At 33.6% G+C, this 13,795-nt stretch overlaps 1 protein-coding gene across 1 annotated transcript; it reads right to left on the reverse strand.

The window, feature by feature from the left end:
* Positions 1-4,419: 4,419 nt before the first annotated feature.
* Positions 4,420-10,732, reverse strand: LOC110113375 (probable protein S-acyltransferase 7). Its single transcript, XM_020845933.2, has 4 exons — positions 10,373-10,732; positions 8,371-8,553; positions 5,233-5,529; positions 4,420-4,744 (listed from the first exon to the last, which is right to left on the reverse strand). The coding sequence occupies exons 1-4, from the start codon at positions 10,469-10,471 to the stop codon at positions 4,433-4,435; spliced, it is 891 nt and encodes a 296-aa protein (XP_020701592.1). The 5' UTR covers positions 10,472-10,732; the 3' UTR covers positions 4,420-4,432.
* Between the last annotated feature and the right edge of the window lie 3,063 nt (positions 10,733-13,795).

Raw genomic sequence — 13,795 nt, forward strand, 5'->3', positions numbered from 1 at the left:
CCCACATACCTCTGATGATGGCCGTGTTGAACGTATATCTCAATCGGATGGTTTAATTTCAAATACTCTACACTTTCCAATACATTTAAAATACTTCCCAAATACCCAAAAAATTTTAAAATTCAAAATTCCAAAAGCTCAAAATATTTAAAATCAAAATAATCCATCAAATCGCTTAAAGCAAAACTTATATACCCTCCACAACAGTTTGCTAAGGTGTACAAATCTTAAAGATAATTCAGCTCACAAAGAGCTAATGTCTGGTGGAGAATTTCACTAAGATTCATTCTCAAACAATCTCCTACCAGTAAAGGCGTGGCATGTGTCCTCTAACTTGCAAATTTGCTATCAATGGCACCGCAGATAAATGATTATGACCGGGACCCTCTGAACCAAGTAGTTTGCTGTCAAATGCACCACTAAATTACAGTTATTGCTAGCGCCCGTATGCTCCTCATCGACATCAAATTATTGAGATATGAATCAATAGGATACAATCGATAGGGCACAAAGCCCTCTGTTAGCTAAGGTGGATTTAAATTTGTCAACTTAGTCAAATACCCACTATAGGTCTACAAGGTACCCTTGGAGAAAGCAACACATGGCTGCCGACAAGGATCCTTCTGTCAGGTTGGTTCAACTACCTCTTCTCAATAAGTAGACCAGGGACCACGATGGCCAAAAATGACGAAACCACGGGATCTTGATCGGGTCCATAATCCACTCCCCCACCATCCACTTCAAGCACAAGATGATGGAATTTCCAATTTTAAATATCAACCCTTCAAATTCCAAATGTCATGTTGCTACTATATGCTAGATATAATGTATCTATATATCTGATTGACGACTAGACTTAATCTAAAGTTCTCTCTCATTACCAGAAGGGGTAATTAACTATAGGAGCTTGAGCCAATAGGAAACGAGAACTCAGATCTAAAGTCCTCACAAAATGAGGGTGAAATCTCTGGGTAGTGTCTTATCTACAAACCCATTTGGCTTCCCAAAATTTATCCCAGAACTTAATTCGTTAAAACTCCCCCGAAAAGTAACAGGGAGGTTGGGGCCCAATTTTCGAAGCCCACAATAATTTGACAGACGACGTACATATTGGTCATTTGCCTTGTATTGAGTTCAGTTATAGAATTTGGTTACTTTCTGGGCTCTTGAGCTCATTATATGTGATTAAATAATTTCAAGCAAGTGCAAGAAAGCAAGAGTGTGCGACTGATCAGGATTTCTTAGATTTAGTTTTTTTTTAGTTATGCTTTTGTACTCATAATAGATTAATTATGATATGATTATATAGATCCTGAATAGTATATATAATTTTTTGGGAAATGAATACATATGTATATATAGATGCTTTGAATTCTAAATTATTTTATTATTTAATTCTGATAAATGAAGTTTAATAGCTCTGGTGTTGTTTATTAAAAGATAAAAAAATAATGCTTCCAAATTATATTCTAGGACGATACAGCCATCCTCTTGAATCTCCTTTCTTCTTGGTTCCACCCTAAGAATCACCGGTGATGATTTCAAATGCATCTCAAACATCTTTTCATCATGTCTTCAAAATTTTCAAAGCGGTTCTCGACGGGTAAGAGTCTCCCCTCAACCCCGGAATATTTTTCCTGTACTCCAGTCTTAAGTTATTCCATCTCGCCTTCCAACGCATCCATCTTCTTTACTACCACTAATTGAATCTAGGCTCCAATCACCAAAGAAGCAAAGACAACTTATTTTTCCACCCAAAAAAGTACTCTGATACCAATTTGTTCAAAGAAATACTTGCAGGAATCGAAAGAACTTGGTCTAAATTTGGAATTTCAGCAAAGATAAAATAGAAATTGAGAGAAATTTGGTAGCAAAATACTCAGGAAACTTGATAATTGATGAAAGATGAAATAAAACAAACAAGATACAATGGATCTTCAATTCAAGAGGAATATCTGGCTCTCCCAATCTCTAGTCGACGACTAAAGCCCAAACAAACTTAAGAGAAAACCAAATTCAGCAAAACATAACATAACCTTAACCCTAACCCTCCCCATCAACTAACATAATACAAATATAATTATAATTACTAAGCAGCCCTCCCAAAATTAATTCCCTCCTAAACCGCTCACTCATCATTAATTTTGCATTCAATTAATGAGCCCCACAGGGGGGCCAACAGCTATGTGGTCCGCCTAGAATAAACCAGGGGCCGACCCTAATTTTGGGACAGCTAGACTGGAGGACCAGCCTAACATATTTCTCAAGTCTTTAGAAGGATGGAAATTTAATACAAAGAAACTAGGGTGGTGAGTTTATGTGGACAGCAAATTCAATAGTAATGGATACGTCCTGGCTTAAGCAGAAATTGCAACAGGGTATTTTTTATGCTTCTAAATTACTGGAACATGCATTGTATGGCATATGGAATAAAATTACAATTGCATAATCATGGAGAAGCAGGAGGATCTCGGCAAATTTCATGGATTAATTCTAAATAACTTATACACTATGATGCACCGACACTTTTTCTCAAAGAGGAGTGCAGTGTCCGACACGACACACGTCCTACACTCCGACACATATTGGATGACACATTAAAAAATATTAAATATAAATTGGACAACTTGTATCTTAAATATTTTATGATTTTTTTTAATATAATCTCTTGTATTTAAAATTTTTACTTATTTAAATATAAAAATAAAATTTTTTATTTCATATCCACAACACCAAATCAATCACCCGCATAACGGGATTTCCGGGATTTCTTCGATCGAACGAGGTATGCAGAATTTTTTGTTTCCTTTGGACATTATACGAAAGTCAACAAATATAAAAACTATAATACCTTGTACAACTCATATATGTGTCCAATATTTTCAATAATTGACGTGTCTCGTGTCCCTGCGTGTCATATCTGTGTCGTCGTGTCCGTATCTGTACATCATAGCTTATACAATAGAGATGAATATGTCACCACAGAACACCATCGAATCAATACAAACAAAACAGTGATGTAAATGCAAAGTCCCCTATCATCTAGCCTTCAATTCCATGCCTTTCTCTCCTATTAGACTACCTTAGATCTCACGCTCTGATGCAAATTTTGGTTAAGGCTAAGATCTCAGAAGCCCTAATTAGGTTTGATTAAAACCTTATGATCTCTAAGGTTTGTTGACCAAATGACTGCAATATTAACTCCGGCTATCTTCAAACATAATGAATGGAAATCCTCCACTGCATGTCTCACGAAGACGGAGGAAAAGATCAATCACCATGACTTTTTGATACAAGAAAGAGCATCCTAGGGATGTGTGCAAGGAGAGATGGTTGTCCAATTTAACATGGGAATCATGCCAAGTCACTATTTAATATATATATATATATATATATAGAGAGAGAGAGAGAGAGAGAGAGAGAGAAAGATTTGTTGGGTATGAGAAAGAACAAAGAGGAGCAACCAGGTAAGAGAGGAAAGGGGAACAGAATATGGGGGAGAATTTCAACTTTTTTCATTCAAACCAAGTCTCATCCAGATAAGGAATAATTGAAATGGATGAATATCGTAAAAATAAGTAGAAAATGATAAATAATGCCTTTTTCAAGGGGTGCTACGTGAGGAATTCCCAGAAGGTCATTATCCTAATACTATTCTCTCCCAAGCACGCTTACCTGCAGTGTTTTGATGGGATGGAATCCCGTGCAATGATGCTGAAAGAGTGGTAACCAATAAATAAAGCCAAATTTGAATCAGGCTGTGGATGCAATTGGTCTGAAGCTTGATCAAGTATATGGGGCTTGATTTTGTTGTATCACAATCCATAGTTCAGAAAAAATAGTATTCTGACTTTCAAAAAACTAAAATTCTCACTGCAGCTAAACTGCTCTTCACCAAACACAAAAATTAATTCTACTGTCCTAAATATCATAATCAGGCCACATACAGAATTACAAAATGGAGCCATAAGAATTTATATGGCTATCAGATATGGTTCCCCCTCTGGAATGGAATTTATTCTATTCATTGTTTGTATGATTTTTATTTTGTTGAGAGTAATTTTTTTTTCTTTTGTATGTGGGGTCAGTGTAGGTGTCAGTGCATGAGAAGAGGGGTTAAAGGGGACAGAGGAAAAGTGCGAGAAAAAGGCTGGAAGAAGAATTAGGAAAGAAGGTGGCAATAGTAACCTATTCATTGAAAGTTTGAATTGCGTAAATAAATGTGAATTCAAAATCTGCCATAGAAGAAATTTTGGCTTCATTAGGGACTGGCTTTCTTACTGCTTCTTAAAATAACTTTCTAGTAGAAAAATTAAAATTTTTGTACTAAAAAACTGCTTTAAGAAGTAGTAAGAAAGCTTGTCCCAAACAAAGCCTTTGTATCAACATTATAAAAGTGACTACCCTCATAGAAAACAATACAACTATTATTTTACAACCGGAAGTATGAAAATAATGCTTCGATGACATGCATGAGAACAAGATCAACTATAAAAAGCACATCATTTACCTGATTAGTGCTTATGAGATATAAATGGAAAACAGAAAGGCCACCCACGAACCACACCGCTATAAATGTGTAAATGATTAGAACAATTGAAGCAGGAGTTTTTGCCATTGCCCTCCACATATTTATTTCTTCTGCATCCATAATTTTCTTGATATAAACCCAGCAGAAGACAAAGACGTAGAAGCAGAGAAGAGTTGTTGAGAAAACAAACATATAAAAGAACCTATAATTCCTCTGCACAAAGAAAATAATTAGAATTAATAAAAAGCATGACCTGTTAAATTATTTTCATTTGAACAACTAGAACGCGAATAGAGGTGGCAGGAGATTTCAATTAAATTATACATGACGTGATCCCCAGTGGCCGTTAGACTCAAACAATTTCAAAATTTTCATTTAGGCCTCATTTGGTTGCTTGCACATAGAAATCATATTTTCTAAAATGATGAATTAAAGATTTCATCATTTAGTTGAATGTAACCTAAAATCAATATTGCTTTAAAACTCCATAAACAATTCCAAAATTCCTCAAATGTGAAAATTTTAATTACACATACAAAATCAATTAAAGTGAGATGATCAATTTCTAAGACATGCTTTCTATCTACAAATAATCAACTATCTATTTGCAAACAAACAAATGAGCTCATGGTAAAATTCAAATTTTGGACAAAGGATTATCACAAAATTGTCTAAATGCTACTCTATAAATTATTACTTACTAGCCCAATGCATTGTCCAACCCATGGGCAGTGATGATCAAAGCGCTCCACACAGTTGTTGCATATTGAACAATGGGAACAACGAGGAGGCCGATAAAGCATGCATGTGTCACAATACTTGATCTTCACAATTATCCCATTGATTATGACATCTTTCATTCGAGGTAAACGCAATTGTGGGGTTTGAATGCTCCCAACATCGATGCTTCCATCGAAGTCTTCAGGTTCAGGTGGTTTTAAATTTCGGGGTATTATGCCTGGATCTCTTCCAGATGTGAGTAGCAAAAGACACAAATCCTGGAAAAATAGTGTGTAAAACAAATTATTTTGTTGATTATAGCATGAAAAATAGATGAGCTAACAAAATCCAGAACTCAAAACAAGGCTATATGCTAGGATACTTGGGCTTCAATGTGCTGTTTTCCATATACCAATATATGAAGGGTTGCGTTTGCTTGGTATTGGGTGCACAAACAGAATTTAATTAATAAGTAAGACCAATCACAGGAAATGTGAGTTGCTTCAAATTGAGAAAAATGATAACTAAAACATTAGATGATTCATCCGTTTATGATAAAAAAAGGCAATAAGAAGATGTATGATGGAACTAATAGGGAGGGGCCAGGAAGCAAAGGGTCTCATCCAAAAGATAGCATAAGGAAAGGTTTTTGAAAAGAACTTGCTTTAATCTGAATTCTAAAGCAAATGCATCTCTTCGAGGGATTGAATGACAAAGGCATCATGAATACAATCCAAACAACAAGAATAAGACCAATAATTATAATAGTGACTGAAAATAGTTCTCATTGCCAAATGCAGAACTTTGAAAAAGGTAAAATATAGTTACGATCTAACAAAATCAAAAAGAATAACCATTAAAACTTCATCCATCGCTTCTAAATTTGGATTCGTCCCAATATTGCCAAATGGATAAAATAGTCATTATGGCATAAAAAAGACTGATAGAACATCTATAAAAACACCAGTAAAGTTAAACAAATGGTAAGAGAAACAAAGCAAAAAATAAACAACAAAGTAAAAACTAGTATCCTTCTTGTATATCGTACCATGATAAACAGGTTCAAAATACCAATGAAAGGCTCACGATTGCCATTATAAATCATTTGCATCTATTGTTCCTATTAAGCCCCTTATTTGTCAAACATGTAAAAGCAGTTTACCAGAAGTTTGTAGTGATCTGGGCTGTTCAATAATCAAGATGGCACGATGATGCATAATGCTAATCAGTTTTCAATAAACATCTTTGAAGGAATTATGTAAAAATAAGTGCAAATAATTTTGTAAGACTCCCATCCTTAGTCCAAAGGCAATCTAAATCAATCATAATGTCACATTCAACTTATTGAGGTTTAGTACCTCTTCTATGAATTAAAATTAGGCTTCCATCTACCAACAAATGGCATTAATTATTTTGCAACTATGTTGAGACACCAAATGAGATTTCATTGAACCAATTTTGAAAGATTTTGTTAAGTCGATTTTAACTATGCCTTGGCCTTAATATGCGTGTTATTTAAGTATTCATACAATAATTTATCAAAACACACCCTCAAATTGGATCCCCTAAGGGTGCTCTGACAAAAATCCACAAAAGGGATACCCCTTACAATATCACATGCATAAGATACTGTTGGATTTTTTTGGGTGAAGTAATCACATGATCTCACAATCTCAAAATCTCGTAAGAGATCTCACATGGATCTAAAATGATCATGTCAAAATCCAAACACCAGACTCACTAAGATTGCATCCATAAGCTCTCCCTAATTAATGCACGAGAGGTGAGCTATGGAGCATGTGCTAGCAAGATGGAATGGAAACTAATGAAAAGGAAATAAGAATTGGATTAATGAGCTAATTACATCATTTTTTTTTTTTTTGCAAATTAAAAAATCATTGGAACTAGCATATTAAATTTATAAAAGTATGTTCTAGTGAAATAAGCACATAGTTTCGAGATCTCATGCAGGATCTCACTTGGAACAATCATGAACATGTCTGAATTCTGTGGGGAGTTGCCTCTAGACCTTATAGGATTGCATCCATGATCTCTCACTTGGTCGTGCTAGAAAGGGGCCTTTCTATGTTGCACCGATACACCTATTTATGAAGGCGTGCTATATCCGATACACCGATATACGGATACGCCTCCGATACTCCACCGATACGTGTTGGATACGCCAAAGCCGTATCCAATTAAAATACTATTTAATTTCAAAAGGACACACGTATCCGATACACGTGTCCGTTGAAAAACAAAAAGAAATCCGAAGAAAAAAGACGTGTCATATTTACATCCGTGGTTGCGAGCAAAATTCTCTCATTTCTGAGATTGATTTGAGTCTCTTGATGATATGAAAACATTAAAAATTACTAATCTTTCAGTTGATGAGCTTGAATTAGAAGCTATGATATTTATTAAAGATGATATAGAAGTTCAAAGACAAACCAATGAAGAAGATAATTATATCATTCATTCTATTGAATAGTTGAAACTTCATGTGCTAGATAATTTATGTTTATGCTTTTGTTGTTGTACTAGACATTTAATGCTTTCTTATATTTTGATATTATAAGCTACAAGGCTACAAATGATGTTGTTGTCATTTTTTTTGTTCAAATATTATGCTTTGATTAATTTCTTAATTTTTATGTATGATTATAAATTATAATGCCGTGTTCGCGCCGTACCCGTATCCTATATTTTTAAGAATTGACGTATCCCGTATCCGTATCGTGTCGTATCCGTGTCGCCGTATCCGTATCGATGCAACATAGGGGCCTTTGTACCAGCAAGAAGGCATGCTGGTGCGAAAGAGAAGGAAAAATGAGATGGATTATGAGCTAATTTCTTTTAAATAAAATTAGGCACTTTTAGTTTTTATAAAAATAAATTGAATCAAATGAAACTAGTGTAATAAATTTATGAAACTATTGTCCTTCACCAAAAGGTCAAACAATGGGGAGGATTTTACAAATTTCGTTTAATTGTATGACCATAAAGATGGCATAAATGAGAAAATATGAGCAGATTAAACACCAACTATTTCAGTAAATTATATATTTAGGAAAAAGTGAACTGAGCATACAAATGATATAATAGAAAACGGTACTTACATATAATGTAAATGCAATTGTGATGACCATAATGCATATACCCGTGTGGTGCGAAAATTTATCCATTAGTTTTCGGGCTACAAAAACACAAAATATTGCAGCAGGAGCAATGATTAGGAACATGGTCAGAAAGAGTGACCTTGCGTCAGGTCCAAATATGAACCTCCCTTTAAGAAAAAACACCTGCAGAACATGATCAGATAAACTATACATAATTCATATGTTTTATAATAGATGCAAATTAAAGAGTAGGCATATTCAATGAAAAAATAAAGAAAGAAATGCGAGCACATAAAAAACATCTAAAGAGAGCGGGCACATTAGGTGGACAAGAAATCAATATGACAACCAAATCGAAATGCCACTTGAACAATCCGAGTTTGGGTTAACCCAATTATGTTTCTTTACATGAGAATATTACAGGAAACAATAAAAGGTTGATTTTGTCAACCCAAAGGAAACCTGTTTTGTGAGGATGGCCAGCAAATAAAAATAAGAGAAAAGGGACTAAGTGAATATTAGGCCATTTTGTTCCTTCCCTACTCTTGATTCTAGAGACCCCAAAACATCCTTTCCAAGTTCCAAGTGAAGGGAATTAATTATCAGAAGAAAGAAAAGTACATGCTGAAAACAGACAATTATAATCTATAGCATTAATAATTCAACATTCATAAACACAGTTAGGATGCTATGGGAGTTTAAGCATCTTCCAGATTCCTCTAGTCTTAGTCTCCTTTCATTTCAGTAAAAAAAAAAAAGTAATCCTTGCAGAATTTAGAAGCATGTGAGACTAACAAACGGAATCAATAAAATCACCAATTACACAAAAGTTAACGTGTAGCTCCACTAAAGAGATTCATAAGCTATTCTACATGATTTTATAGCCTATGCTTTACAGGAAATGAAATAAAAAAACAAATGTTGTTACAGTTTTGCATTTGAACCAGAACATTCTCATAACAGTTACGTTGGAATTTCAAAATTTAGAACATAAATATGGTACATTAATATGTGGTAGGCCACTAGAAATCCAATTGGCCTTATCTTTTGTTGCCATGTCACGCTACCATAAATTGATCGTCATATGTTAAGTGGCATTGATAAGAAAAGAACAATGACAGCAAAAAAAGCAAAATTGTTACTGTACTATCAACCTCAAAAATATAATAGGTAATAAGTAGAACTTGATTATATGGAAATTCCCAAGAGAGATGGATTTCATCAAAAATATATTTCACTGTTCAGTGTGCAACCTATAATTTCAGGTGAACCGAAAGTTTAGCAAGGTTAAATGGGAGTTTAGTTTTTTGGTTATTCATTAGATGAGTACAACCAATTATAATATCAGTGCTATTGCTGAGATTTAACACAGAAAATTGTGCCTTAAAACAAGCCCATCTATGTTTTAGGATTCCATTTAGAGCAACCTGGAAAGCTTCCTTCCAGTAATTTAATCATGTCGCATAACCAAGTTAAGGAAATCAAGGAACTATACTAAATAATGTAAGAAGATTTCTATGAGCCAGCTCAGGTCAGTACTAGCTCAGTTCCTAGGCATGTCTCAAGAAGGAACAGCCTTGGACCGTGTATCAGATAATTTCTGCCCATTAGAAAGTATCAAACCCCGAAGAGAATATTAGCCTCCCAAATTACAAAAAAAAAAATAAAATTAAAAAACTGTTTTTTTTTTCCTATAAACATTCACAAAATGAAAGAAATCTCATAATGCATAAATCAGTTACATCTGCACCCAAATAAAGCACCTCAAATGGTGAGAAAGCTACGAACTTCCATAATCATCTCTCAAACTAAACCTAAAATAAATCAGCATCGTTCGTTCCTATTCCGCTCTAACTTCCCAAACCACCCAAAATTTTAAATATGCAAAAGACGAACTACTCCTTCCTTATCTTTTAGATAGTAAGATGGAATAAAGGGGGCCAAGAGAGTAGAGAGAGAGAGAGAGAGAGAGAGAGCGAGCGAGCGAGTAAGTGACGCTTACGTTGCTACCCTCCCAGACCTGATAAGACCTAGGTGCCACCAAGCCCGCCGCATTGGCGGTAGCAGATCCCGAAGCACGGGGCGGCGGAGCGTCGTACATTCTTTCTGCCCCCCTTTTCTCTCAGGAAAACATATAATAGGTTCTCCAAAACCAAAGTCCCTTAGAAGAAAAGGAGGTCGATGCGATCAACTCAAGACCCCCAAAGTCTCACAACTCACAAGATTTATCCGATACGCGTCCCCGACTCCCCGCATACTTCTCCTCCTCCTCCGCCTCCGCCGCCGCCGCGCTTGACCCTTTTCCGCTGATCAGAGGATTAAAAAAAAAGCGTGGAGAGGAAAGCCGGGTAGTAGGTGAGCAGCTAACAAGTGCAACTAGTTCTCAAGGCCTGCTTTTAGTCGTAAGTATAATTGCGAAAAGTACTATGCGCCCAATACTGCTAATCCAACTCATAACGTTCAACTTTTTAAAATATTTGCATGTGTTAGCTTAATTTAAGCTTTCAAAATCTTTTTTATTTCCAATTAAAAGATGCGAAGATAAAAGAACTAAAGAAGCATAGTATTGACAAAAATTCATAAAATATATTTTTTAATATAAAGTACGTATCCAAACATTTTAAAAATAAGGACGAACCATCGTTCAATTTATTTCAATAATTATTTTAAATGTATGATATGTATTTAAAAATATTTTATTTTGTATGGATCTCAAATTTTATATTGTAAGATTATTTTTTATAATGAATTCAGAATTATTTAAGCTCTCATTTAGCAAATTTATAATCAAACAGAAATGTCATCAAAATGCTATGATCTGTATTCAAATGAGCTGAAATCAAGTATTTGAAGTGAGATTGAAATTTTAAGACATTAATTGAAATATCAAATGATCTTCAAATCTTGTATGTTTATAGTCAAATAGAACGACACAACAAAATGAATTTAAATACGCCAAGAGCATTTGATTAGAGGTCTTTACGATACTAAATTGTTGAATAAAATATCTATGATCAAATAAATCAATATAGATCATGTGATAGATTGCTAAAAATTTTATAGTCAAATTTATTAAAATGACACTTCAAAAATATAATAAATAAACTGTCATTCTTCATATGACATGACAAAGCCTGAGTTCGAAGAGAGCTCAAGAACTTGAAGAACTCTAGATATTTTCAAGACATTTGACACCAATAATCATTATAAGTAATTGTGTTCATTTGACTGCCATTGTATGATCATCGTCATCTAAATGACATCGTCTGACCACTATTACTCTATCATCATTATTTGACTACCATTGTCATCATTGTTTGACTATCATTATATAGTCTATAGTTCATTCATTATCATCTGATCATTGTCATCTAACTATTTTTGTCCAACCATCATCATATAACTATTATTATTTGATCATCTTTGCCTGATTAACATCATCCTACTTAAATCGCATGCCTCCATTAATTATTTCTCTCATAATCACTACTACAATTATAGGAGACTTGAGTGTTCTAAAAATTGTAACCATTTCATCCGTAATTACGGAGAAAAGTGATTTTTTATTACTTTGAAAGCATGATAAATAATTTTAATTGGGCTAAACACCATAATTTCTTCATTTGTGGTCTTTTCACGGAAAATTTATAGTGTTTCCCATAATCTTATCTTTTATCTATGTGTAATACATCTTTGTGCAAAGCTAAAACTTAAAACTCTTTCTATAACCATAAATTTTCTAGCATGTAATAATTTAAAGTCTTATGTGGCAATCTTCATAGCATGTAATGGTTGATGAATGTTACATATGCCTCACTTTGGAGGATCATATGGATAGGATGGAAGAGATTTAAGCTCAAGTTCTTGAACTCTTAAAGAACACAAGATAATAAATAGAAGCATCACAACATAATAGAGTTCTCTCACTAAAAAAATCAATAACATACCATGACTGATTAGTATGCAATGCCTCATTAGCATAATGTTATAGCTCCTCCTTTGCCACATTCTCATCATGGTCTCTTAGATACTACCAATTCAACGTATCTTCATGTGTTGCTCAGCTGACTCATAATCATCCAACAACTATCGAGGATTTAAATTAATGTCATCTTATTGGCGCCATAATGATATTACAACAAAGAAGTGATATTTTAAAATATTTGTCGTTCATAAATTAATACATGCAAACTCAATGTTAATATCACCTCTACAAGAATTATCCCTATTGAAATTGTATCTAATCACTATATTTTGATACGTAAGTGTTGAACATGATTTTTAGTTAACTTGGTAACACTATTATTATAACACTTAATTGGGATGTGCTTTATTTTAATCCTTGCCTTAGCTAGAGAACCTACGCAATAATGCAATATACCTATAAATAACCATGTATGCAACTTTACTAGTGGATAATGCCACATAATTTTATTTTTTGAAATATCAAGAAATAAGTGATGATCCCAAAAACTAACACATGCCAAAATCTTTATGCGCCTAACAATTATCAATATCTATATATATATATATATATATATATATATATATATGTCGAGCCGGTATGAGAAGAGATCCTTTTGAATTGGAATAAAAAATAGCATAAAATACATACAATAAACATAATATTAAGTCTGCTAGCAGTAATGAGTAGTAATAAACTTGTTATACTCCTATAAAGCTTCTAATCAATTAATTCGATTTACGATTATAATGTTGTAGCCTAGCTTGTGTGTGGGTCTTACTTGATTTAATTTTCTTCATATCAATCATCAGAATCATGCAAACCAAATCTTTCTAGATAATACAATAAGTTGATGATTTTTATAAATTATATGTATACATCAAAAATTGTTTTAAAAATCAACATATGAAATAATTTATATTCATGAACAAAATATATTTATGTGTAAATCTTACCTTATTATTATTTTCATATATTATAATGAGCTTATTCTATATGTCCTTTGTTGCGACAAGCATTGAAATTTTCATATATTCATAAATGAACAATATCATACTTTATTATCTCAAATTATGCTGATTTCAAATATGCATTTCAATCATAATTGATGTCCAATATAAGATCAGGATTTTTGGCATTGGTAATCAAAATCGATGCTGTTTGAATCAGTTAAAATCAGTACAGTAGCTCTTTTCAATTTGTTTGATAGGATTTCAAACGACTCTTTAGGATGCTTATTTGTTCTTTTCCAGTGAACACCTTCATATAACAACTGATGATAAATTTGCGACTCACCACAGCAATCTAAAGAAGAAGGATGCTTATTTGTGTCCTTGCTAGGAATGTGAACAAATCTGGTTGAGCTCGAGCCACTACTAATTTGAGTTTGAGTTTGAGCTTAATTCTTTCAATTTGAGGTATATAGCTCATGATCATGCTTTTTTTTTTTTGACATTAAAA

This window comes from Dendrobium catenatum, unplaced genomic scaffold, assembly GCF_001605985.2.
Source record: "Dendrobium catenatum unplaced genomic scaffold, ASM160598v2 fragScaff_scaffold_800, whole genome shotgun sequence".
Classification (NCBI taxonomy): Eukaryota; Viridiplantae; Streptophyta; class Magnoliopsida; order Asparagales; family Orchidaceae; genus Dendrobium; species Dendrobium catenatum.